General features: G+C 38.5%; 3 protein-coding genes across 3 annotated transcripts; 1 reads left to right on the top strand and 2 right to left on the bottom strand.

The window, feature by feature from the left end:
- The first annotated feature begins 6,227 nt into the window (after positions 1-6,227).
- grp (gastrin-releasing peptide) lies at positions 6,228-7,731 on the top strand. The gene is made up of 3 exons (XM_078286120.1): positions 6,228-6,549; positions 7,168-7,424; positions 7,678-7,731. Exons 1-3 carry the CDS (start codon positions 6,396-6,398, stop codon positions 7,729-7,731), a joined length of 465 nt encoding a protein of 154 aa, XP_078142246.1. The 5' UTR covers positions 6,228-6,395.
- Positions 7,732-10,269: 2,538 nt separating this feature from the next.
- Positions 10,270-12,937, bottom strand: rx3 (retinal homeobox gene 3). Its single transcript, XM_071914510.1, has 3 exons — positions 12,682-12,937; positions 11,762-11,994; positions 10,270-10,716 (listed from the first exon to the last, which is right to left on the bottom strand). Exons 1-3 carry the CDS (start codon positions 12,935-12,937, stop codon positions 10,270-10,272), a joined length of 936 nt encoding a protein of 311 aa, XP_071770611.1.
- Positions 12,938-17,464: 4,527 nt separating this feature from the next.
- On the bottom strand, positions 17,465-24,301 carry cplx4a (complexin 4a). The gene is made up of 3 exons (XM_071914528.2): positions 24,138-24,301; positions 20,852-20,939; positions 17,465-17,858 (listed from the first exon to the last, which is right to left on the bottom strand). The coding sequence occupies exons 1-3, from the start codon at positions 24,299-24,301 to the stop codon at positions 17,631-17,633; spliced, it is 480 nt and encodes a 159-aa protein (XP_071770629.1). The 3' UTR covers positions 17,465-17,630.
- Between the last annotated feature and the right edge of the window lie 3,324 nt (positions 24,302-27,625).

The following is a 27,625-nucleotide window of genomic DNA, read 5'->3' on the forward strand; positions in this document are numbered from 1 at the left end:
ATTAAAAACTGCCATCCATGCAGCCCCTATCAACAGTGCATCCACCACTGTGATATAAAGACAAGGAATACAAAAGCCCATCAAAGACACTTTACTTTGTCATGGGCAGGCACAGGTCATGCACGCATCCCCAAACTTTCTTCAAACGCATGCAGCCCCAGCCCACATATACCACCACATAGACACACATAAACATAAACACACATTCATGCATATACAGAGGGAGTAGGAAATGTGGCATACCCTTGTCAGATTTTTTCCACTCTGAGAGATATTCAGTGTGAAATCTTCCTGTTGAGGCCTCAGCACCTGCCCTACTCAGCCCCAACCATTCCAGCCCCCATCCTCCTCCTCCCCTCCCCCTCTTCCCACTGCTTCTGTGGGTCAGTCCCAGATTTAGTCCCAGTCCAGGCCTCGTTTCTCCCGTAGCCCTACCACCACGGCCGTGCATGGAGTGATGGATAGAGAAAGGGGGCAGTGTTCAGCAGGCCTTTTGTCTATGTCTGTGCAGGGGGGTGAGGGGACTCTCCACTCTGGCTCTGGAGCAGCAGCAGCAGCTGGTGCAGGGAGAAGAGAGAGAGAGGGAGAGGGAGAGGGAGGTGGGGGAGATAGAGAGGAAGAAAAGGAAATGAACAAGAGAGAAGCATAATAAGTACATAAATATTTACAATATGCACATATTTTAAGCCTTTCTTTATAGTACAGCATATGATCAAGCGGGAAATGTTGTTAATGTAGGATTGTGCAGATAAAGTAGTCCTAATCCTGTACGTTTTTCTATAGGGATCAATAACGTATCACCTAATTCCATTATTATTAAATAGCCTACAGGCCTCTGTTTAGGCCCAACTGCCCAGCTGCATATGCCAAGGTCATTGGGTCTCGTGTTTGCTTTTCTGTCAAGGGTAGCTAAACAAATAAGTGTCATATACATTCATAGCAATCTATTCCACATCTGCAAACATGATCATGATTGCCCTTATTTCATTATTCATGTATCCCACATAGCACTACACCTACAAGATAAGTAACCCAACAACAAGCAAAAAGTGCAAGGATGGCAACACATTGTCTGCGACAGACTTAGTCCTGTAGGTAAGACATTTTCACCATTCCATTGCCATGGTAAACAAAACATAAACAAACCAAGTATTCCATAACCTACCTGGGAGCCTGCAGAGAGAGGCTTTCAGCAGGTTAAGACTGTCTCTCTATGCTCTGCCACCAGTCCTTGATAGATCTAGCAGAAAAACAGCCCTATCAAAGGCAGCCATGAATACTGCAGCATAATCTAAGTAGCCTTCATATATAAAGGAATATGCCATATTTATTTATCAGACAACACAATTGCATTTGATACACTGCAATGCTACTGCCGGTTGAAATGTGCATATATAGTAAAAGGCCCTCATTGTGACTTCTGCCTGCTCTACAGTGTGATAGATTCAGTGCAGGAGAGGAGGAGGCTGAGGTTGCTGTGCTCCCCACCCCTAACGTAGTCCCAGAGTCACATGACGTCACATGTTGCTTCCATTCTTGTCGACGACGAACTGCAAATAGGAGGCACTAAAACCTTGCACATCTTATATAAAGAATTTCCTGTATGAAACAACCATATTTAGTCGTGACACTTGCAAGCCTAACTTTATCATTTCAAGTGCATGCATGAAAATCTCACTCAAAAGGTCCTGTTTTCTCATACATAGTTTATGCTGCAGATTTTTTTTTCAATTAAATCATGGCTATGATTGTAGTATATTATGGTATAGAATATTTTGATTTGTAGAAATGTAAAACATGGAGAGTATGTATAATTCGTCTACATTTCTTAATAATGTCCTGTGTTTGGAATGTAATGAAATGTTACAAATCTGAAAAGAAGGCCTGATAGGGTAAGGAACAGTGTCAATCAACTCAAACCATCTGTGTCACTCTAATTGCACCATTTCTCTAATTTGCCCTGGAGGCTCTTTCAGCCCATGTGACTCTTCATTCCTATCAAAGTGCTTCCACACACATTGGCTATAGGCTTGACGCTTACTTTGCCCTGTTTGAAATAGAAATAGAATTAGAAGTAACCTCTAATGCTGATGTCATTCCAAGATAGGTTATATCATAGTGTTAAAACTTTACCAGGGCGTCCATAGGTACCTTACCTTTTCATTTGCTGCATATTTCTCCGGCTTTATATTCATACCTTAGAAGTGAGCCCTGTACCGCTAAAAAAAATGATCAAAAAAGAATTTGCTCTTGATTGACTTCCCTTGTTAAATACATCCTTAAAAGGAGTCATCGATAAATTGCTTGATTAGTGGCACATGCTATATCAAAACAATCCAGTTTTAAATGCAATGGTGATCTTGTGCGCACACGCACACACACACACAAATATGTTCCCCATGATTGTTTTCCTCGAAGTCACCTGAATAGTTAGTAAAGATATGTTTATCTGCTATATAAATGTGTTCTGGTAGTTGTGTGGTGTTGTGACTCTTCTTGAATTGTACAGATGGTGCTTGAACAAGAGCAAAAAGGTAAAATTATGAATATTATTTTAAAGCCCTGTGTTACGTTTGAGGTCACTGAATGGGAGGACAGCTGCCAGGTGCTTTAGTCAGAAGTGTGACAGACAGTAAAGGCCTCATAATGGCAAATTGTTCTTTTTTAATTGACACTGCTGAAAGGCTGCCCTGAAATGGCCCAATTTTACTTCTCATAAAGCCAATATTATAGTAGTCATGATACCATCTTCTGGTCAATCAATGTATCTGACATCTGGAATTAATAGGATGGATGAAAGGACATTATTATCACAGCTCACATATATATAGATATCTTCAGTGATAGCATGAGTAGCTTTATATTGTTTAGTCTGTGACTGCTGCATGAAATAAATGAAATAAATCTGAACAAACACTAAAAAGAATACTTTGTATTATTAAATATCTATAATTGTTAAATAATAATTCCAATAAATCTACACAAAACTTCAGATCAGCCAAACTAATTATCCATCTGTAAACCTCTTTAGGTTTGTATTAATTTGTGCACTCTTTCAGCCATTATGGTTGTCTATGGTTGTAAAGTTTTAGGCTTTTAAAAGTTGTAATGCTTAAGATAAACATGTCTATGAAAAGTTTAAAACTGAACTTATTGATGCAGTTATAGCCTTCTGCAGAACAAAGGATTCATCATCCTGTAAAAACAGAAAGTAATTGATGGGAGTGCTGCCTAAATTCACCCTACAGTGCCATCTGGTGTTTCTGCATTGCTCCCAAAAAATGAGGTTAGAATAAACCAGGACTTCAAAGTTATGGCAGGCATCATCTACCTTTCCATTCTACTACTTTTGATGAAAATCTGTCAAGGGTGCAATACATTTCAGGAGAAATCTGCCTAGGAAACTATAATAATCCAGTGAAAATGTCTCATCTTCCGTGCATAGATCCCTTTCAGTACTAATTGAACAGGTGACACAACCATCACATCGTACATTATTCAACCAAAAATCTAAAATCTAAACTTGTAATTACCAGCTGTCAAGTGTCAAATGCTGAATGACGCAACCAATCGTGACTATTCAAACTTCTGAACTAATTAGATTTGGTTTCATTGTGTGACCTGAGATGATTTCCGTGGTCTCTGGTGTGGGTGAGCAAGGAATGGCAATCAGACTTGAGTGGCCATTATTAAAATCATGAATGAGTGGGTAAATGGTTGAAAATCCTTGGCTCCTATGTACGCAGTTACCCATAGTTCATGCCTTCATTGTACAGTATATTTGATTTTGAAGTTTCATTCCAAAATACTATATGTCCATCTTAGAATAAGTTAATTGATGTTCCTTGCTTTATTTTTTGACAAACTCTGGTGATTACATCCTCTAAAAAGGCATTATTTTTAAGTAAATAGCTCAAGATAGCTAATAACTTCAAGAATATAATTGATTTTTACCCTCATCACCAGAATCATTTTGTCAGAGTAGGTGTCACATTTTTCAAATGGTAGATATATCATTTTGGAATAAAACTCTTTATTAGTATATTTAAAAGAAGAATCTAAAAGATTTGTCCAATCAGAATCGTTTAATTCACAAGTATATTTCCATGTACCTGAGATTTAGTAACTTGTCAAAACGTTTTCACATGACCATGCTTGATTTGTTTGTATGCCGTTGTCTCAGATAAAAATAAAAATAAGCCAGAAAATACTGCAGATGCCGCTCCTCGGTGTATGCCATCTGTTACTGTCCTTTGACCATAGGTGACTCATAAGACTTATTCCTGCTCTGTTAAGGTCATTCTTGGATGAGGATACGGTGTATTATGAGCCAGACCCATCAATATCGTCTAGGGACGTGTGGGGTTGTGACCTGACAATACCCAGGGGAAACACTCAACCTTTTCAACGCAAAATGTTACCTACCTGCATAGCGCACAAGGACTCCTTATCTGTCTTCACTTATTCTCTTTCTCCAACAATCTGTATGTCAATACAGTCATGAATGGGATCACTCAAGTATGAGAATTTCACACAGGCATTTACGTAGGTGCCACACTATATTTGAGGATTGCTTATTTCACTTTGTTGATCTTTCCAGAGGGACAAGTCACTGTAATAAATTGCACTGATAAAGGATGTGGATTCTATAATATAACATGCTGTCATACACTGTATTGGCAAATTCTCTTCACTGAGCACAAAACAAGTATTGTCTGCCAGCAACAGACATTCACAGCATCTTCTTTCATTTGTGTTCCTTAGCAGTCACTATTGATATTGACTTCTGCATCATTTCCTCTATTCTGAAAACAGTGTGAGGTTTACAAAACAACACGTACAAGCTCTCTGCTTGACAGCAGTGTGAGATGCTTCATTCATTGCATTTAGCTGCAAAAAGTGTAATAGGTCAGGATGATATCCCATCAAATTCCTTAATATGCATCCTTTCAAAGCGTTGGGATGTCTGCCTGTGCTGTGGTATGCAGTGATGCCACTTAGAGTCTCAGAATAGTCTGCATCAGTGCTATGCTGTTCTGTTCTGTTCCGTTCTGTTCTGCCATTCTCTGCTCTATTCTATTCTACTCTATTCTGTCCTGTCCTGTCCTGTTCTGTTATTCTATATTCTGTTCTGTTCTGTCATTCTCTGCTCTATTCTATTCTACTCTATTCTATTGTCCTGTCCTGTCCTGTCCTGTCCTGTCCTGTCCTGTTCTGTCCTGTTCTGTCCTGTCCTGTTCTGTCCTGTCCTGTTCTGTTCTGTTCTGCTATTCTCTGCTCTATTCTATTCTACTCTATTCTATTGTCCTGTCCTGTCCTGTCCTGTCCTGTTCTGTTCTGCTATTCTCTGCTCTATTCTATTCTACTCTATTCTATTGTCCTGTCCTGTCCTGTCCTGTCCTGTCCTGTCCTGTCCTGTCCTGTTCTGTCCTGTCCTGTTCTGTTCTGTTCTGCTATTCTCTGCTCTATTCTATTCTACTCTATTCTATTGTCCTGTCCTGTCCTGTCCTGTCCTGTTCTGTTCTGTTCTGCTATTCTCTGCTCTATTCTATTCTACTCTATTCTATTGTCCTGTCCTGTCCTGTCCTGTCCTGTCCTGTTCTGTTCTGCTATTCTCTGCTCTATTCTATTCTACTCTATTCTATTGTCCTGTCCTGTCCTGTCCTGTCCTGTCCTGTCCTGTTCTGTTATTCTATATTCTGTTTTTCTGTTCTGTTCTGTCCTGTTCTGTCCTGTCCTGTCCTGTTCTGTCCTGTCCTGTTCTGTTATTCTATATTCTGTTCTTCTGTTCTGTTCTGTCCTGTTCTGTTCTGTTCTGTCCTGCTCTGCTCCATTCTATTCTATTCTATTCTATTCTATTCTATTCTATCCCCCCCCAAATCAGTGTCAAAACACTCATAAATCACATGTGAGCTAATTGTACCCCATATTGCCACCTCCTTCAACAGAGGGAAGCAATTACTCAGAGTTCCTGTCCATCATCGTGAAATGACGCTGACACCTCCCGCGATCACTATGCAATCTCTGGACAAACAAAACCAAGTGGAGCAACAATAATCACCGGCTATAGATCGTAATTTGTCACCATCAGTTTTTCACTCTGGCACCGGCACCATGGTGTATTTTTAAAAACACCGCTGACGTACAACTCTATCAGGAGGGGCATTTAACTTTCATCATTAGTCGTTTCCATCAAAGACATCGCTCATACCGTGATACCAGTAACTTCTCCAACAACTCTCTGCATCACGAAATTGGAGAGGGTTTTTTTTTTTCGCGACATAGGTTGATATAAATAAAATCGACTATGGCTGAGCATTAAGTTAGTTTAAACTGATTAACTGCAACCAAGGATTGCGATATACCAGGCTTTAAAACGCGCATTATCTGATAACATGGGCGAAGTTTGCATCTGCTATTCGTGGACTTACAGACCAGTGTTACCAGTTGTTATTATTCTGGCAACAATAACCTGTATGGTGCACTGCTCAGAAAGTGCTGCAGCAGCTGGTGGGAAAATGTATCCACGCGGCAATCACTGGGCAGTAGGTAAGGGAAACTTTAAAACTTTAAAATTAGTAAAGAGTATTGGCATAACTAATGGCTTGATTTAATATGCATCAGATCAGACAGAAATATTTAGAGCATTAATATCCAGGAGGATCATAACACATTTATAGTAGGGCAAGTGGTATTATTATAGAAATCCTTGACATAAGAGAAAATAATTGAACAACAGTACGGGAATCTTGCTGTTTTGAAACAATATATAATCACCTACTACTACGACTACTACTATACCGTGGATGTAGGCTAATTGTAGATAGTAGATAAGTTTGTTGTTTTTGTTTTCTTTCTTTTTTATTTTGATTTCTTGAAAGATGTATCTTGGTAGACAATCCACTGGTAAGTATTACATACATAGAATAAGAAGGTGCTTAAACCATCTAGCCTTGCCGAGAAATGATGACAACGTGATTGGGCTACAATTGCAATGAAATTACAGATTATTTCATGGATACAAGAAGTTGTCTTATATCACAGTATTGGCTAAGACCAAATGTGGCTCAGCAGATTGTGACAGTTTGGAAATAGATTGCAGTTGATGACACACTAGATTGATCAATGTGCACAGTATCCTACATCCCTTTCTGTTTGACTTCCCAGGTCATTTGATGGGAAAGAAGAGCATCGAGAGCCTGCCTGGACTGCATGACAGCAACCATGACAGTGACTACCCAACACCCTTAGAAAGAGGGGACAAAGTGCTGGGCCAATATGAGCGTCCACCAAAGCTGGTGCAAGATTTTTTCAGGGCACTGGTCCATCACAAGAGCCAAAGACAGATCTCATACACTGCAAACAGGCTGCGCTTGCTCAGGAGCGGCTGGAGAGAGGAGGATAGAGACAAATATCTCAGAGAGGTCAGTAATGTAATTAAGGTGTCCATGTGTTTTGTCCTGCCTCTCCTCATCGTCATTGTGCCACCAATTTCTCATGCATTGAAGCAAATCATAAAGGGGGATATAGACTACTCTTTTATGTTTCTATGACTTGTTAGAGGCCCTTGAGAACACTTATTTGAACAATTTACCATAATATTTCATGGCTCATTTTTTGAGAATGTGATAACATGGTTCCATAAATGTATTTCTCCATTTCCTTCTTGTATTGTAGATGTCAGACCTCCTACTACTGGCTTTGAGCCTGCAAGACAATGGCTCCAACTGAATGCAAGACACTCCAGACTCTGTGGCAACATCAGTCCTTTCATTTAGCACATCATTATCTACAAACCTGTGCTGTCTAATCACAATACTCAGATTGCATATTTTATTTAATTATAACCATCTTAACAATCAGTTGGAAACCCACTAGATGATTGCCTCTTATTTTATCAATAATTTAAATTTTCAATACTTGTTTTTCAATGTTCATGCAATAGTGCTTTGTTTGATTACAGATCAACAAGGATATGTTACAAAAATTGAGAATTCTGAATAAATTTAGAATTTGTGATAACTGCATTGTGGATGTCTGACCGTGCTTTCACACCACTAATCTTGCACATGTGTGCTGCAATGTGTGACTTTTCTGTTAATCTCCACATTTTTCTACTTAAATCAATGGTCATTTTTTGAGTGGGACAATTTGAGCTGCTGTTTTTCTTCGGAAAATGTAATTCTCTCCTTTTGGATTTCACTCCACCTGTGCGCTAACCAATTTATACCACAAGATGGCGTATGAAAACAATGTTAAGAGCACTGATCATTTCTGCTCTTTGTTTTAAATTAAAGAGCAATTTAAGAGTGGCATGCAGCAGGAAGAGTGGAGATCATCATGATTGCAGTTACAGATGACCAAAAGCAGTTTATTGTCCGTATACCAGTGAGCTATGATGCTGCTTTTTCTCACAGAGGGAATGTGTCATTGTGAACATTGTGTTGACAAAAGCATGACTCCTACCACACCCACCCACACACAAACACATACGCACACACACACACACACACACACACACACACACACACACACACACACACACACACACACACACACACACATACACACACTTAGTTCTTAGGGATTGCACACAATGAGAAATGTTAATTGGAACAATGTCATTTGGTTACACACATCTTTTTCTTACAAGCCAAAGGAGAGCACTCTCTTCTGTTCTCTTCCCTTATTTGTCACACGAATGGTGAATAATAGAAGTACAAGCCACTTTCACTCCATCATTATAAATCTAACCCAAGCAGCGAATGGGATAAAGTTTACAGAAGTTAATGAGGGGATCAGGAGGAAATGACAGTCATCAGCAAACTCATTCTCTAAAACTGACAGAGAAAGTGTGAGGTTTGACCTGCTACTTTATAATGGGCCCTCTGTTTGTATAAATGCTGCATCAATGTGATACTGAGATAGTATGAAAGTATTACTGTATACCGTCAAGATATTTGGTGGATGTTTTATCCAAAGCACCTTAGAGTAACACGAGTGCATATATTTTTAGCATCAAACCCCAAACCCTGGCAGTGTTAATGCCATGCTCTACCCACTGAGATAATCAGGACCACAATATACAGATCTGCATCTATCAGAAGATTTTTTGCTATGTTAGATTTTGCAAAGTCACTTCAGTATGAAATAACTCACTATGGCTTGAGAAATCACTGCTGAAAACAGTAGGCACAGCTGTTTTGACTTCATCTTAAATTAGTTCAAATGTAAATGTTTCGGCATGTGAGATGATAATGGCCATGTCAATAGCAAGTTTTTGTTCTTAGAGAAATGCTTGTTTTAAGCATTTGTCAACAGCATGGTAGTTGTGTAATCTACCACTAAGGGGTGCTGTATTCATGTTTTCTGTATTGGTGTATACTCTGGCTGCATGTACCTTTGGACCTGGCATGATTAATAATAATAATTTAAAGATTTTTATGTAAATGTGAGGTTGATGGATCAACCATAAGTCATGACTGCCATTGTATTTTTTTGTTGTGTTCATCAGTCATTTCCTATCCAACAACCATGAGAAACCTTAATATCTACACATCTTAAAAGCTACATTAACATACAAACAAATTACTCCCATGTCTCCCTTTCAAATGTGAGCAATAGTTTGAATGGAGCCATATCAATCAATTCTATCAAGGAACTGTTCTGAGTTTTGAAGCCTGTTGGAGTAAAGACAAAGTTGCAGGTGTATGGGAATATTTGATCAGTCATTATGTTAATTCAATTTACATAGGAAGTTTATTGTATAGAGAAAATAATCACATTTGATAAATCTCTTATGATGAAGAACATATAAAATGGGTCAAAACCAACAGGGATGAATGAATCAACAGTTATTCAAATGAGGCGTGGTCCATTTACAAGAGTAAAATAAATAGATACTGTTGGGTACTAACGGACTTTGCATTTGTTATGTTGGCGACACAACATAGCATGGATAAGAATGTGATTGGGTTGCAAAGAAGAAAAAAGAGAGGGAGAACCACTAGAAAACCATGAAATATCAACATACAGTGGTTTCACATGTTACTTCACAATTAGTGTCACAGCCTTCAGATAGCTGCTGTAAAAGTGGATCTCTCTGATCCTGGATGTCAACAGTAGTTCTCACTCTGAAAGTTCAGCAAAAGAACAAAAAAAAAAAAGTATGATCCCATCAGCATGAGGGTGAAGTCACTCCTCACAAGATGCAACAGATGGATTAGGTCTCTCTGGGTCTAGATGTCCATCATAAACTTCCACACAACATTACCAAGATTTCCCAATAGACTGGATGTGTTCCTTGGCCTTCATCCTCAGTGAGGCAATACTGGAGTTCCTTGGGTCGGATGAACACTGGTATGCCGGGGGCGGGGGACACATAGAGCCTATGTGGGGCAGATGAGGGCCGTGTCCCAGGGCTGGGGAGTTGAGAAAGGAGGTAGGCAAGGAAGAGGGCATGGATGGAGGAGGAGGGGGGGTGTAACTGCCCGGGAGGCCCTGCGACGCGCTGATGAAGCCGGGGAGTGATTGCAGGGAGGTGGAGGTGGCGATCGGGGCGGTGAGCCAGGGATCCAACTGCAGGCCGGAGCCCAGGGAGTTGGTGGGGGAGCGGCTGAAGGACAGCAAAGAGGAAGGAGTGTCCTGGAGCTTGATGGAGCTCACCTCCAGCTTCTCCTGGCGCCGCCACTTGGCCCGTCGGTTTTGGAACCACACCTGAAATTAAAGAGCAGAATATCATTTTTTTAAAATGTATTATCTAAAATCCATTATTGTGTGAAAGTGTTGAAATATTTAGAAATATGGAAGATTGAGTATGAGGGCCAGTGAAGGCTGCTGCTTTCAAGCTAAGCACTACACATTTAATTGTATGCTATTGATGAATGATTTGTTTTTATTAATCATGACTGCTCCATTAAACAAAATATTGTGATAAATTGATTGGTCTATCAAATGTGTTTTTGACATATTTTTGATTGATTTCTGTCACCTCGATAAACCTGTGATTAAAAAAAAATAAAAAATAAAAAATAAAAAATAGAAAAGCTAAACATTCTCCAAATGCGATTTGATTTTTTTCTTTCTCTTGGTTTAAATCCAGGCAAGTAAATAAAATCTGTTAAGAGCCGTTTACTTCCTCCTGCAACGATTCATCTAAACCTTTAAAATTTAGATCTCCAATGATCTAAACAATTTATTTAAGTAATTGTCGGATTGTGTAAGATAAAGCCATATGCTCAAATACAATAGAAAACATTTTCTTACAATTTCATATTTTTTCAGTAAATGTGAGCCCAGAGAAAGGTGAAATATGCTTATGATTTAAATCAACATTATTAAATTAATGTAGCTTAGCGTCCCTCTAAGTTTCTAATTGAGCATTCGACCTGGATGCAGTGGATGGTAAATCCGCCCAAACTCAGTTTGCCCACCTGTTTAGACTAATATAAAATCTTTAAGGATGTAAGGTCATAGTATAGGCTAAATCATAGGCTACATGTAAACTAGGCCAATGAAGGGAAGGTCTCTGTATTTGTGAAAATGGCTTGTAATTGATTTTTGTTGTATTGGTGGAAGTAATGCCATATGATGATCACCAAATGTAGGTCATAGTTTTACGTTTTATTCATTACTATAACTGCATAAAGCCCTATAGCCTACTGTGGTTTCACAGCCTACGCTGGTAAGAAATCCATAGGAGGAAAAAACCCCCACAACGTTTCTCTTTTAGATGGACACAAAATAAAGAGTTTTTCTCTACCTGCACTCGGACCTCCGGCAGGTTGACCTTCAGGGCCAGCTCCTCTCTGCTGTACACGTCCGGGTAATGGGACTTTTCGAAAGCTCTCTCAAGCTCGTGGAGCTGGAAGGTGGTGAATGTGGTCCGGTTCCGACGGTGTTTCTTCTTGGGGTTTTCATCATCAGACAGTTTACCGTCTCCGTCAGGTGAGTCGGGACACACTGGAACTTCAGAAGTGCTGGTGCAACACACACCTGCGGATCACCGTAATAGAAGAAGAGGAAGAAAAAAACATATGGTGAATATTTTGGAATACGATTCTGAGTCTATGGGCCTCAAGTTCAGGCCTTGCTTGAACCTGTACTGCACAAATGTCCATTCTTATTATTATTCTTATTATTCTTATTTACTGTCACATTCTTATTACTGTCATTAAATCTATTTTTTTTCTTTAAACAAGTGGGAAATTCTGCTAGCAGGGTGAAATAATTCCACTTGTTTCCAATTCAGTTTGACTTGTTTCAGGAATTTTCCAAAAAGTGTCAGTATCTTGAAACATAAGAGGCAGAATAAGGCAGATCATTCATTATCAATAAAAAAAAGTTAACTCATGAAAAATGTTGTGATGATTTTCATTGGAAAGAAAGATAATTATCTCACCCAGCAGGCACATTTCTTCACTTATTTCGAGAAAAATAAGATTTCAAGAAATACTTTAATAATCGAATGGCTTGTTAAGATGTAGATTTTATTTGCAGTGTGGCCACAAAATAGCCTAAGGGTACCCCCTTAGGCTATTTTGTGGCCACACTGCGGCCACACTGCTAACGGACATCAAAGTGATTTCGAAAGTTAGTTAGGCTTAATGGCTGCGACGGCCAAAGAGGATATTTAAAATGGGATTTAGAAAAAGCAAAATGAATTCACTGATTTCTACTTACTGTCAAAACTTTCTGAATGATGGCCTTTCTTCATTGGGGTTACAATTACATTCCCGTTACGCGCAGTGTCTTTCACGACCGCTTTTTCTGTCATGCTGTAGGAGGCTGATTTATGAAAGATGTTGTCATCTTTAAATCCCAATATTGCCTCTATGCTGTGGACTCTGGAGGGGTTCCCCGGGCTCTGGACGAAACGCGCAGAGGGCGACAGGCGCTCGTCCATCATAACTTGGGAAGATGATCCAAGAAGCCACATTGATTGGTGAAGTCAGAAGACTGGAAATTACACACTCCGATTTCTTCGCGGGTTTCTTGATGATGTTGAAGTTGTTCTCAATCCTCAATCCTTATTAAAGTTGCAATTCGGAAATTCAGAATCGTAGGCTGTGGTCTGTTGAGAAAAGTTGCTCAAAAACTAAACAAAACAAAAAACAAAAACAAAACAAAAAAAAACAACCACAACCATTCATTGCAAGAATAATACCAGTGTCAACCTTCCAGACCGTCTTCCTCAGTGAATATACCGCATCTTCAGAGGGGGCTTTTAAAGTAGTCCCTGGTGTAAGACCCCCTACTCATGTGGTACCCCCCACAGCACGTCAGAGAGGGGACGTCCTGCGGGATTTGCCCCTGGATTTAGGGGTAACTCACTACTTAGTAGCTGTGCGCCGAGGCACCGGTGCAAACCCTCCCTAACTCCTCTTCATCTCAAGTGCATCACCGCACAACAGTCAGTGCTGGCTCTAAACCTACTTACATAAATCTTAAAACCATCTTTCCCCTCCTCCAGATGTCATGTTCATGTTAGCCTGTGAAAAAAGAGGAGCGGGTTAAAGATTAGGCCTACAGATTAAGGTAGAACAAAATCATAATTACAAGATTTCTTGTCAGGGCATGGATTGCAAGATGACAGCTTAATATTTAATCAAAGCATCAAGACATTATTGCCAAAATGAAGAGAAATTACATTTAGTTGAAGAATGATATTATTTGTTTTGTAGGATGATCATATGCTGCTATTCTGCTATTACTGACCTCATGGACTGACCAGGTTCAGTTACTCAATCGATTGTTTCTTAAAGGGCCTTTAGTTTGTCAGCAGAGAAAACATAAAAAAACATACACAAAAAACTACGTTTTTAAGTTGTTATAATGAAATAGTATATTATACATCCATTTTCACATATTTCATGAAAAACTGAAATACATTTAATATAGGCTCATAATCATTGCCCAATCAAATAATAGGCTATTAAGTATTCAGAATGGTGTTTGTGTTTGAACCAGACCAAACTGGGAGGACAGAGTTGCTTTTACTAAACCAACTGACTTGATCACCACTAAGTGGCCTGAGGAACAGTTTGTTGTAGGTGTTATTTGTTCTGCAAATTAGTCTCAAATAAGATGAAAAAAATGTCCAGACTTTGACAATGTTGAGCTATAAACATGTGTAACTAACACTAAACAAAGATTGACAGCAGTTCAGTAATCCTTAGACCCCATACTGCTTAAGGGGATTACATTATTTTACTCAAAAGCATTAAAACCCCTAAAACTATTTAGCTTTTCCTAATTACAGAAGGTGACATTATCCTTTGTTTGCCTAAGGGAGAGAGAGAGGGAGAGAGAGAGAGAGAGAGAGAGAGAGAGAGAGAGAGAGAGAGAGAGAGAGAGAGAGAGACAGACAGAGAAATGCTAACTACACACCTTTTTAATATTAACACCAAAGGTTTTTGCATATGGAAAGCACACGTTCCTTTTAACAGCTTTTTTATTTAAAGTTTTTCTCTTAATTTGTTGTTGTTGTTTTATTCTAATCATGTCCAGAGTGAAGACTGTGGATTGAGGGTCTGAATACAATGGAGGACCACTAAATCCTGCTTTATTCAGTTCCAGGAACTGCATTACTGTAGTGATTGTTCAAGTGCTTATAGTTGTTACAGCATTGCTTTTTTTTTTTTTTTTTTAAAGACCACTCAGTGCTATTGTGCATAGTAGTCTATGTGTGATAAATAGACTGATAGAGAGAGAGAGAGAGAGAGAGAGAGAGAGAGAGAGAGAGAGAGAGAGAGAGAGAGACTATATCATTACACTTGAGCTGTTTCTTAGGTTGTCTATCTTATTGAAAAGGCTTTTGGGCTCTGCCTATCGTACCAGACTGAATACCAGGAACTGTGGAAAAAGAACATTGAACTGAACAGCTGAACATTCAATTTCTTTCTCATTACTACAATACTCAGCCAGTTGGCCTTGAATGTCATGTAGAGGTTGAAGCTTCTGTTTAGGTATAATGCCAAGTAAAGTCTTGTGTTGACAATACTAATAAAGAGGAGACTAAAAGAAATTTCTTGCAGATTTCATTAATTTAAAACTGTTGTTGTCGTCCCACTCCTCTAAGGATGTGAGAGCATCTATGAGAACTATACAAGCTTTCACCTGAATCTTGTGTATGGGACTGCTCAGTCACTCATCTTGACAGTGAAAGAATGTCTTCAATCCAATTAATTTAAATGAAAACCCAGCCAAAGCCAGTATTTGGCTTTGGTTGTGCTTCAATATGACACCCTTTGTGGAAACAATGTTTTGTCCACATATTGAAGCACCTTAAAGGGGCATTAGGTAATCTATGACTTCTATCACCCTCTATTGGTGATGAGTAGGAATTGCAACAACATTGAGAGAATCTTTCTCCTATACAGGAGTCTCTGGCATAGAGACACCCCCCCCTTCCCCTCCCCTTGAGTGATGGTGGCCTATAATTCACACAAACAATAAAGTAATATTTTACATTACAGACGATTAAGCTAGCTAATTCGAGCATGTGTGTGTAGTATGGGACGTATTACCATTTTAATTCCTAGTTAAGCAGCCCCACAATTTTTTGGAGAATCAAGAGACTTTGCATAACCAAATATGTCTTGGATGGGGATTCTTTGTGTATTTTGTTGCTTACTTGAAGAAGAATATAGAAGGCGGTGAGAGTAACCTTGCTGCCAGCTCCACTACAATTTCTAGAATTGCTGCACACCGACCTTGCAATGAAAGCTTTGTGATGGACTTGGTGAATGAAAAGAATAAAGAAGGAAATCTAAAAAAGCAGTCAAGATGTACTGCTCTATGAGATTTAAGATATTGCAAGACTAAAAATTGTACTGTGATATGTTCCTCTGGTGAGAGACAGAGAGAGAGAAGGGCATGGACTGACAACCTTGCTATGCTGATCCTATTAGCTAGTAATCTCCAGACCTTACAAATCCGCAGCCTTTTAAACTTGGGCTCACGTGAAACTCCAAACATTGAGGATTCCTTCCTCCCCCCCCCTTCTGCCTAATCATCCCAAGCAAATGTTTGAATAATGCCCAATTAAATTAAGACCCATTTCTTCATTCACTTTATCAGCCCCTATTCAAGTAGTTGGGATTTGATCCTAGTTGCTTAATCTTCATGTTTGATGGCTATCTAACAGAATTTCCCCTGAATTCTGAATTGTCAATTTAGGTGAAGTTCATCATCAGACAGCCATTAAGCTTCTGAAATGTAATCAGTGGTGATTTTATCGAAACAGCCCCACACAGTGACATTATAGTTAATAAGGATAACAAGGTCTCCATGGGTCTTTTCCCAATCCAGGAACTTTCCCATATAGTTCTAATTAATGATAATAGACTTGCACATGAATCATCCTAAAGACAACAAAAGTTTGAATTAAGATGTTTGTGTTATGCTGCAGAAAGCAGCTTTATAGCTTCAGCTTCGGTAAGGCATACCATTCAACCTTCACAACACAAACTGACATTGTATGTATTCAATAGACACCTTTATTTTAACAATCCATTTGTATTCTCAATTTGAAATACTTCCATATATTTGTCAGTGTTTATGTACAGCGTTTTTATTTATGGAATAAAAACATACAGTGTTTCCAAATTATGATTTGTGCAAATCTGCAAATGTTTGATCTCTGCCAGGCTCAACTGCTTTTAATGATTATTAGGATAGAAGTGGTCAAGCTTCTAAGAGTATGTGGAGTAGTCTGCAAAACATGTACACATTTTATTGACAATTACTGCCAATATTTGAAGTCAACCATCTCATAAGACTTGTCAAGATTGTCAGCCTTGTAATAACACAGAAAGGGAAAAAAAACCCCATCTAAATATCATCATTTATTCAGACACCACATACAAAAAAAAAATCTAGAATAACATCAACAAACCAAAAGGAGCGGGGGAAGGGGCATTGAAACAAATAACTTAGACAAGATTGTGTGGGTTTTTACCAAGACTTGCTTGTTATTTCTTTGACTGAGCAAAACACTTTTAGAAGACCAGACTGACTCATTTTACAACAAACAAAGAAAAAAAAATGAAAATTATATTAAGAATCATGAACATTTTGAAATCGATTGTGTCTTGTGACCATGTGAGAGAGTTGTGGAAAGAAATAAACAATATAACTTGGCTAGGAATGTTCCAGGAAAATCAGGCCTGGCGTTCTGTGGACAGGATCACGTCTCTACATATTTTCTCTAAAAGAGATGGTCATGAGGGAGAGACACCCTGGACGTGATTCAATCCAGGAATTGTTAGTTGATCGTAATGTTAAGTTGAAAAGTAGGCTACTTCCCATACAGTAACAGGGGGACAGGGGAACAGCTATAGCCTTTGTGGGAGTAGATGCAAAGTGGTAGCAGCAATAATATAATACTGTGCTATGGCTGTGCTAAAGGTTTTGGTACTGGAAGATTATTTGCCTTTTTCATGTTTATAATAAAAGTGAATACTTTGTAGGCATACTACAGTGTAACTGAATCCCAGACCTTTTAACAGCTTGGCCTGTAGATTCCCAGAAAGCGTTGGAATTGTATATTTTCTTGTGTTATCCCCTTTCTTTTCCCTTTCCTTTCTTTTCTTCTTCATTATTTAAAAACGGACGCCTTCGCTGCCTGTTCACATGACGGTGCACTTCTCCTCTGCCTTGGTCTTCAACTCGGTGACAGTAGCTGAGGCCTTCTCCTTGAGCTGGTCCATGTCCATGTTCTGCAAGTTTTGCATCTGGCCCAGGATGGAGTCCTTGCCCTCCTCCTCTGTGGCATCCTCGTCCACCATCTTGAGGAGCTCCTCTGGCACATCCACATCATCCCCAGCCATCTCGATCATGTTCTCATCCTGCTCGCTCTGTGGATGACAACATCGGAGACAAAACGTGGTCAGAACCCAGCTAGGCATACAGTAGGTGTAGCCAGAGAGATATATTACAGAGGCTATTACATTAAATCTGATTATTAGCAAAATCTTTACAAACAGATAGAATATTGAGACGTTTTTAGTCTAATGAGTCTTACAGCCAAACTATTTTAAAGAGTTTTTAATAATTTCTCATCTAGAACGTGGACATGTTATTGTATATTTAATATTTTAGCCTAAGAGAATAATGCATATGAAAACGATGTCTATATTCTAAAGGATGGAGTAGGCTGGTGGGTATTTTTTTCTTTTCAAACCTCTTAGATTTAAAGAGAGTGTTCAGTCGATGCTGCATAATGTCACTTCACTGACAGACCTTATAGACTTTCTATGTACTACACAAGAGAGAAGGCACATTTTGTTTTCCCTGTTTATAACTACAGTAGGTCTGTATGTTATGGTATTGAATTATCATTTTCAGAAGTAAACAACCTGAAGGCTGACATGAGAGCTTTTGATATGATTAGCTGATCTCACATTTGCCAAACTTCCACATTGTTGTAGACATACCTAATTTATCAACCTTGGTTTATCAGAGGATAGTTTATATCTGAGTTGATTTAAGTATAAAACTAGAAAAAAAAACAACCTGTTGACTGTGTTTTGAATAATCATATTTCCCTGCTTCAACCTCAGTTTAGTTTTGCTATAACATTCAAAACCTTTAAAGCACATCAGGCTGGGTTCAGCAAAGAAGAAAAGTATTATTCAATAAAATATTCAAATTCAATTCAATTTACAAACAAACAAATAGATGTAGCTCTAGGATCTAGCTTAATCCACGTCCCAGTAATTGCATTCTAGAAGACATTCTGCATTCTATTTTCAATATTTTTGTGAAGCAGAGATGAGTCTCCTTTTGACATTATATCTTCATTTCCTCAATATTGTGGTGTTACATTATAGGAATACTAAATTCGATGACGTTTGAACATAAACCTAACCACTAAATATCTGGAACACTCATGCAACGCAGACTGTGCTGTGACTACTTTAACTTCAATCTGTGGGATTATCTGAGAACTGCTTTAGCCTTTCCTCTCTGAATCCTAACGATGGTCTAAAGATATCTTCTATAGCGTTGCACGAGACCCTAATTCCATTAGACTATCAGCACCAACTCCTCTTCAAATACTTGAACTACTGAATATATTACTACATATATTCAAGTCATTATGTACCACCACCCCAGTTAAAACAAAGCAGTCAACAGAACAGGATATCTTTAGATTTCTTATATATTTATCTTTCTTTTGGCACTCTAGGTTGCCATGGTGAAAATACACACATGGTCCCAATAAAGACACATCATACACAGTAGCCTTTGTTATATTATCTTTTCAAGATGGCATGGTATGCAATTAAGGAAAGTAATTAGATTTATTCATATTTTTCCTGCCATTTGTCCTCAAGGTTTATGTGTGGTTTCAGACAAACACAGAAAGGAAATGCAGCTATTGTCTAATAGAGAACACTGAACAATTGAGTGTCTATTGCATGCAACAGTGAGCAATGCCGGCAGCAACCATGGTTACCACTGCATTCAACTTTACATCGTATTAGAAAACCCACAATTCATATCCCCTTTGCTATTTTACAATAAAAAAAAACATGCTATTTGTTAATAGCATGTTTTCACCACAAGATTGATTTATGGGATTTAAACGGTGACTATTATGAATCATCTGCAAATGGTTTAAATATAATCCCAACACACCTTTTTTGCTCCTTCCATTGCAGCTACTTTAACTTTTCCCCGATGTAAGAATCCTTCACAATCCTGGAATCATTCAGTTTACATCCGCTAAAGTAGATGTGGTCCCTTCTTAAAGTCAGTTCACACTGCCTTACGTTGCCTAATGAGCCTGGGACACCTGCTCAGTGGCATTTGGCTTTGTAAGACTCAAGGTGCAACATGGGACACGTAAAGTCTTCAGGACTGTTACTGAACATCTTGCTCCCTAATCTGTTGGCATGGCTTCCACCTCCTGTTGTCCAAGCTAGAACCACCAAGTACTGCTGCTGAACGGATAAAGACAACTTCCACCAAGCATGAAGCAGCTATTTGTTCTTCTACCTGCCCAGGCACTATGAGGGTTAAAGGACAATAAGCTCAGTAGTCAATCCTGCATTTTCTGCATTGAAGGGGAAAGTGCATGTCAATTATTTTGACCAGTCCTTGTTAAATGATTAAAAAGATGAATCAATTTAAATAAAGAATACAAATTACAACACTTTTACACGGACTGCATTTTAACTGTCAAAATGTCATTATCTGTGTCTGTTTTCAAAAAGAGCTTAAGGCAGCAGTTGCTGCTAAAATATGTTTAAGCTTGAATACCCTGAACGGCTGGGGACTTCTAAACTAGTTACTCTACTTCCGAAATCCATTCAAATTGTACTGTTATTTCCACTTGCCATATGTCTCTACTTATTGTATCTTACCTATTTAATCAAAGTTTAGACTGATGGAATAAATGTCTTAGGACCATTTAGTAGTACTTTTTAGGGTCTTAGGTTAGTCTTAGGTGTTTTGTAGGTTGTAAGTGTTACTGTATAATACATGCACTTTTTCAAATCTAGACGTGTTAGTAAACATATATTTTAAATACTATCTGCTTAGTGTCTGGGCTCCTATTCTCAAGCTTCAGATAGCTTATCAGGGTGTCCCATTTCACATGTCTCCATTATGTCTCATATATGATTGTACTTGTATTTTAACTGATTTGTGAATAAAACTGAACTGAACTGAACTGAACTGAACTGTCCTGTGTGCAACCGTTCCACAGCTGATTTTGGAGTTATATTTAAGTTGCAGCCAATCATGCTGCTGCTGTGTTTCCGCTGAAGAAAGTCACTTGTGGTACTGAAGTGAACCAAAAATATATATTACTCTACAAATGTTGCATTACAAACCTACTTACCTTTGGCAGCCGGTACTTATCTCTGAGGCAAACTCTGAGTGTTGCCCTCTCTGCCTTCTTGTGCAAGAAATCTGCATCTCTCTCCATCCTGAAATACAGAAATAATAAACATTACTTGCACAATAACTTTTATTGTTGGTCATGAAAACATCTCCAACAGGTTACACTAAATGCACAGTGAAGAATGTTATTGTTTTGAATTGTTTTAATGAAGAATACAAACAGGAAAGCAGCAAGCTATGACCTGGATGTTAATGACCTCTTGGGTAAACACGTTTTAAAAAGAAAAGCTATCCATGTCTAGACTATGTAATCTCAGTGATTGGTTTTTCATTGGAGTGATCATGTGTATTATATGTTTTGTTTTCTATTAATCTATCTGGAGTGGTGAACAGCTACATTTTGACAAGTCCAAGTAGTAGAAAACTCTTTTTTTGTCAAAAGTCGGACCTTATTTCATTTTCCTGGGCATGTATGTGTAGATGTGTGCACAGTCATAGTCAACACATAATCAACATTAGAAGTTCTATCTTTGTGAATCATGTTAAAATCTAGTGGAGTAAGAAGTTAATCCATATTTAAAAAATGCAGTTACACATTTTGAGTCCAATAATTTGAAACTTGGTACACATGTATAGCTGAACTTGCTCTACAAATTTGTCAAAGGATCATCAGTGGAGGATCAATGTATCAGTGGCTGGATCCATTATTATGGATTTTTCAACATTTTGAGTTTCCAGAAAAAATGCTATTTGCCTATGGATTCTTTCATTTTTCCTCATATCCACACCACGGTACACATCATTAACAGTTTGACATGCATAAATGGTATATAAAGCGGTCCAACAACATGGTCACCATGGTCACCATAGCTTATCACAATATTGCCCGTAACTCCACAACACTTTGTCCAATTGTCATGAAGCTTGGCACCTAGGTATCATATAGGAAACCATGTCTGCTGATGCATTTTAAACTCAGGCGGTGGGAGCTCAATCAAGTTTCATGGAATTTGAAACATATTTCTAGAGCCAAATATTAGTCAAAATAAAAAAAAGTTACATTGGTGTGAGTTCATATGGCCCCTATCACAAAATGTCTTTTAAGTCATGGTGGTTTTGGGCTTGGACTATATATATCCTTCCAAAATTCGTATAGACATTGGGACCTCTATTTTGAACATGCATGCCTATTTTTATGCATGGATTGTGAGGGTTTTTGCAATTGTAGGTGTGTTGCAGTCTACTAAGTATCTTGTTTTACTTGAAATCAATAGAGTTTAATGAAAAGCTCTTGCCTTGTTTGAAAGCCCATTAGGATTTGATGTTTAACAGGGTTATTTTACAAGGTAGCAGAAGATACTTATATATAATATAATATAATCCATTATATGTTATTTGCTTAAAACTGTAATCTGTAATGTAATCTACAACATGTCTCTACCTCAGTGATGTAAAATGTTTACTTTCAGTTACTTCTGTATTACTTTACCTCCTTTAGGTCCATAGAATAAAAAAGTTGAACTGAGACTGTATTCTAAGTTACACAACAAATTGAATATCATCATGATATAAATGTTAGCAACATCTATAGCCAACACAGACCATTATTTCAAGATGTCAAATATATTAGATTATTAGATATAATCTCAAAAAGTATTTTCCTTTTAAACATGCTTCTGAGTTATTAAAGCTCATGTATTAAAAGCATCTGTAATCCAATTACTGCTTTTCAGTACCATTTATGAGAGTCTGCATTTTCCTGTATTTTCAAGGAGAGACTCGTGCCTTTTCCCTCAGCCAATTAAAGATGGGGATTATTAGGCCAGATTGAGTGAGGCAGATTTGAGATCAGGCCAAGATACCACAGCTTGCACTGTACTGAAATAACAATGTAATGTACTGAGGCCGTAGGGTTGTTAAACATGTTCAACTGGACTGACTGTATACTTGGACAGATTTTAAATGTCAGCATATAGTCGCAATCTATTATGTTTATTTTCCATCACATATTTTGTTTGCATCAAGAATTAAAGTAGTAGATCTGACATTGTTGCTAGAAATGTCAATTTTTGGAGGACGTTGTCATTTTGAAACAAATGAATACATGTCCCAAACAGCAGAGTAGAGGCTGGACAAATCTTGTTATGTAATTCATGCTGACTGGGTCTGATGGTGAGGAATCTTCTGTGGATTACCACAGTCAAAATTCACATTTGACAAAAAAAATAAATGTTCCCCACTTTTCTCAAAATGGAATTTAGGGTGGATTACTTAAAATATGCAAAATGTGATTTGATAATGATTTGATATTTTCCACCCAAACATAATTTATTTAGAGAATAGCACTTTAAATCATATTGTTGTCAAGTGAACATTTCATTACTTATATTTATGTTTTGGTGAAAGGAGCTTTGTACAGGAAAAACTGACCATACTCTACTGTACTACAAAAGGAGGAGTTATAAACATTTATCAAAATAGTTTTCATTGATCTTCCACAGATGTATATATATCTATATAACAACTAAATAGTTGTGTATAAAGAAAGTGAAAACTATATCCTTTTATTTAATTGTGCAAGTATGTGCAAACACTGTAATTTAATCTTTAACAAATTGTTTTCCTTTACACAACCAAGGATACAGGGAACCAGATTGCTTTTTATCATCTTGGGTCAAACACTGGAACATTTACTCCTATAAAACCCTTTGAAGTGCAAGTAATAAATATGGTGAAATTGTGTGCAATTTTATCATGGGGGCTATCTGATTTTTACATTGCTTATTTGAGTTTGCGTTTAATGCTAGACAGTCTTTGCAAATAAACATCAATAATGTTTCTTGCTGGAACCGCAGATTGATTATGGGAGATTATTGATCAGATTGCTGTATTATAGGGTCTAGCATGACCTTTGGCTTCAATGGATGTTCCCCAAATTATGCAGAACATTCTGGAAAATTATGCATTATGGTGGTACGTCTGCGCTGACCTTGAGCAACAGAAGCATCTGTCACAAAATGCTACATGCTCAATGAAACTTAATAAAAAGTATAAATGTAATTTTAAATTAAGCCTGTTTCTGATGTGGTGAAATGATTTAAAGTTAGAGGCAGATGAAAAAGAATAATAAAAAACAACAATACTTTAAATTGTAAAATGTCGTGATGAAATAAATAATGGCTTGTCAAGGTCAGATTGTCTTGCCACACATTCTGCAGCCAAGCTATCCTCCATGGGCCAGTGACACCAAAACAAAATGGAGTGCTGTCCCGGTTACAACTTACTTCTCCTCCACCAACTGTTTTTGGTACTCCTCATACTCCTCGCGTGTCATCCCTGCTGCTTTGGCGGGGTCTGAAGGGGTGGCCTCCTCTTCCTTGTCACCTCCACCGCCAAGACCCATTCCTGACAATGGGTTACCAATCATGCTCTTGATCAAGAAAGCCATCTTGCCTTATGTGATTATTCGCTCTGCTAGGGTAAGAATATTTTTTTCGATTAAACTGAAGTTGCTCCACTTATGGTGCCCTCCGGTTTGGGTTCCTATAGCTGTCAAATCCAGTGGTAGCTGTCTGGCTAACCTGCCGCTTGTCTATGTAGCCAAGGACACACTGACGACCAGCAGCAGACGCAAAAAAAAAAAAACAGTTTTGCCTCGGCCATAATCTGGATTAAATCCTCCCGGCTCCACTATGCTAAGAGGCAGATGGCCTGTTTTCTCTCTATTTTTAAAACGTGGAGACTTTTCTGTGTGTTATTTTTATTAATTTTGACACATTGTGCATTCTTTGGCAATTCTGGGTGCATCACTATCAAAGTTCACCATAAAAATGGTTTTGAAGATGAGTTTGTTTCCTCAGCCTGTGACAACACATATGCTGCTTCCGCCCACTGGCGCTTAATCATATTAGTTAAGTAGGGGCTGGCCCGTGTGCAGCTTCACCCAGAGATTTCCATTTATACTGCTGAGACGAAGCAGAGCAGAGAGAGGAGCGGGATTACAGGGTTGTTTATCCCCGCTAGAGCCATCCTTCATTCTGCCGTGCTATTGTTCAACGGGACAATGACTGACAGGAGGATGAGAGATGGGGAGGGGACAACTCTCATTTCATTTCATTTCAGTTCATCCTATCAACCCATCACTATCTGTGAGCTTGATGAAGGGCTTGTAGATTACCTCAATATTCTTGAGCACTCGAATACTTCAAAAATGCTCAATTGCAACCAAATATGTTTTGCAACATCTCTGGGAGGGAGCTTAATTGAACGCTTTGGTGTAAAGTTACAGTATGTTAAATGCATGTTTTCTTAAATTTTTCATATTCAAGCAAATAATACTATGTGGTGCTCTTTCCATCACGCCTCAGTGGTTGGTGTTTCGCTTTTTTGACAAAGGGCATGTAGAGCGATAGAACTACATGGAGGAGTTAAGAGGAAGTCTAATATGACACTCTGCCTCCTGAGCAACTCCTTTGACAGTTTTATGCATTATTTGAAAAATATCTGCTTTATCAATCGTTCTAAAGTGTTCTAGGGATTCAAAGGGTGGCTTGATGATGACATACGTCAAGATGATCAGTTTAGGTGCCCCATTGCCCCATCAATCTGCATCCATCTACACATTAATACAAAAGCATTCATATAAGAACCTGCCGTACATGCTATGGAATGCATTATCGTTGTTATTCCTTTATCTGTGTTCTTCAGTGAGGAAAAGATGTGCTTCACTGTATTTGTCTAAATAATCACTGATAGGATTTTAGGGTAGATATTCATTCCTTTATCTGGAAATGTAATTGAATGTTTTTGCTATTGCCACAACTCTGCAGTGCCACTTCATGGTGATAAACAACAATGAACGTCATTGTCTGCTGAGCTGAACACTCCTCTTTTTTTCTCAGAGAAACAGACACAGCCAGGTAAAGTGTTTTCAGCGGGCAACAATAGCTCAAATAGGAGTGTGAATGTAACAAAGAGGGCAGACAATACCATAGCAAGGTTAAACCCCTTTCGGTGATCTTATTCATGGCAGCGGTGCGCACAGACTCTGAAAGGGGCAGAGACAACTCAAACTCAGCTCTAAAAGGACAACTTCTCGCCTGGTTGCTCAGTTGGGTGAGGTGCCTGCCATGAAAGTGCAACATCTTGAGTTCAAATCCAACCTGGACCTTTGCCGACTGTCATAACCCCCCCATCCCATGTTATCTATCTCTTTTCACTGTGAACTTTCTGATAAAGCAGAAATACCACAAAAATAATCCTTGAAAGAAATACTAGGGGTGTCGGGGGCATGATGCTCCCCCAGGGAGAAAATTTAGAAAATCTGCTTTTAAAAACTAATTTCTGGTGAGTTTTGTACAGTATTATGTACATACCCTTCAAAGGGAGAAAATAAAATATACTTGCCTTCAGTGCAATTCAATGCTTTTATGGAGAGGATGAAAACATAAATGTGGTCTTAAATTCTCACTGCTGACCAATGTAAGCAGTTGAAGAGAGGTAAGGTTTGCGCCAGGTTTGAATAGCCTACAGTGGAAATACAGCAGTACAAATGCCCTTTAGACTGGTTAGCTTATAGCTCCACAGGTGATCAGTGTTAGCAATGACTCTTTAACTCTATCACAATATTTCAATCTGAAAAGGTCTAGGACAAAAAGGACACGGGCACACATGATTCACTGAGTCCCTCACTGTCCAGTTCATTGTTGTAGCATTGTTGAGCCAATAGGAAAGACATAAAATCGAATGAGCTGAGGCTATAGGAGAATGGAGAGTCGCTGTGAAGAAGCAGAGACATTGCGGGGATATTTTAGGATGTGTTTGTTGATACAATCAGAAGTTCATGCAATTAAGATATACAATGCCCAAGGTAACCTGCCTTGGGCAGCCAGGTACAATTCAGATATATTATTGGTTCCAGTTCTATTTCACTTTTGCAGAAGAGGACTAAAAAATATACATATATTTGAGTTATGCAATTAACCTCAGAATTCTGACTTTATTCTCAGAATCTAAGAATTATGATTTAAATCTCAGAATCTCAGAATTATGACTTAGAATTCTGAATTTAATCTCAGAATTCTGACTATTCTCAGAAGTCTGAGATTAATCTCAGAACTCAAATTTTAATCCTCTTCTGTACACTTTAATGTTAAAACCTTTAGATAAAAACTTAATAAAAAGCCACTCTAACATTTTGTTGTGAAGTTCTGTGGTGGAACAGTAATAGAGACTGTGAACTTCCTGCAGTGCTGATCCAAACCATAATGAAGTGAACTGAGTCATGCAGGCCTGCTAGGCCTATCACAAGAATTGCTCTGTCCTGTGGACAGAGATGTTTCCCTCCAGTGACCATACCTGACATCAGGATAGGGCGAATCTACAGCATTTAAGCTAGGGGGGATAGGACGCTCTTCTTTACTGCAGCCCCACTTTGGGATTTAAGCTGAAAAGACTGATGTACTTTTACATAAAAATCTTGCCTACTGCAGCTTTGTCTTGGTGGCGTACTCTTGAATATGGGAGGGAATGAAGCATACACAGATCTCTCAAGGTAAATCATGCACGCTAATTGATTCATTCTTGAGCATGGCAGCTAGATATGCAACACTCTAATCTTTGTGCTCAGAGTGAGAGATACAGAGAAAAGTCTGAGAGAGAAAGACAGCAAGTACACTACAGCACAATATATAGCAGATTATGTGAGTAGCTGGGCGGTGCGTGTGTGTGTGTAGGGGTGGGGGGTGGGGGGGGGGTTGACAGTGCATAAAAC

The sequence above is a fragment of the Centroberyx gerrardi genome, chromosome 2 (assembly GCF_048128805.1).
Source record: "Centroberyx gerrardi isolate f3 chromosome 2, fCenGer3.hap1.cur.20231027, whole genome shotgun sequence".
Lineage (NCBI taxonomy): Eukaryota > Metazoa > Chordata > Actinopteri > Beryciformes > Berycidae > Centroberyx > Centroberyx gerrardi.

Bases quoted from the DNA above. Each gene is read 5' to 3' on its own strand.
- rx3 (XM_071914510.1), bottom strand. From the start codon at position 12,937: ATGTGGCTTCTTGGATCATCTTCCCAAGTTATGATGGACGAGCGCCTG. The intron at 11,995-12,681 runs GTAAGTAGAAAT...GGTGATCCGCAG, and splicing joins TCATTCAGAAAGTTTTGACA to GTGTGTGTTGCACCAGCACT. The intron at 10,717-11,761 runs GTAGAGAAAAAC...CTTTAATTTCAG, and splicing joins TGCCGGAGGTCCGAGTGCAG to GTGTGGTTCCAAAACCGACG.
- grp (XM_078286120.1), top strand. From the start codon at position 6,396: ATGGGCGAAGTTTGCATCTGCTATTCGTGGACTTACAGACCAGTGTTA. The intron at 6,550-7,167 runs GTAAGGGAAACT...TTGACTTCCCAG, and splicing joins CGGCAATCACTGGGCAGTAG to GTCATTTGATGGGAAAGAAG. The intron at 7,425-7,677 runs GTCAGTAATGTA...CTTGTATTGTAG, and splicing joins GAGACAAATATCTCAGAGAG to ATGTCAGACCTCCTACTACT.
- cplx4a (XM_071914528.2), bottom strand. From the start codon at position 24,301: ATGGCTTTCTTGATCAAGAGCATGATTGGTAACCCATTGTCAGGAATG. The intron at 20,940-24,137 runs GTAAGTTGTAAC...TCTGTATTTCAG, and splicing joins AAACAGTTGGTGGAGGAGAA to GATGGAGAGAGATGCAGATT. The intron at 17,859-20,851 runs GTAAGTAGGTTT...TGTCATCCACAG, and splicing joins ATAAGTACCGGCTGCCAAAG to AGCGAGCAGGATGAGAACAT.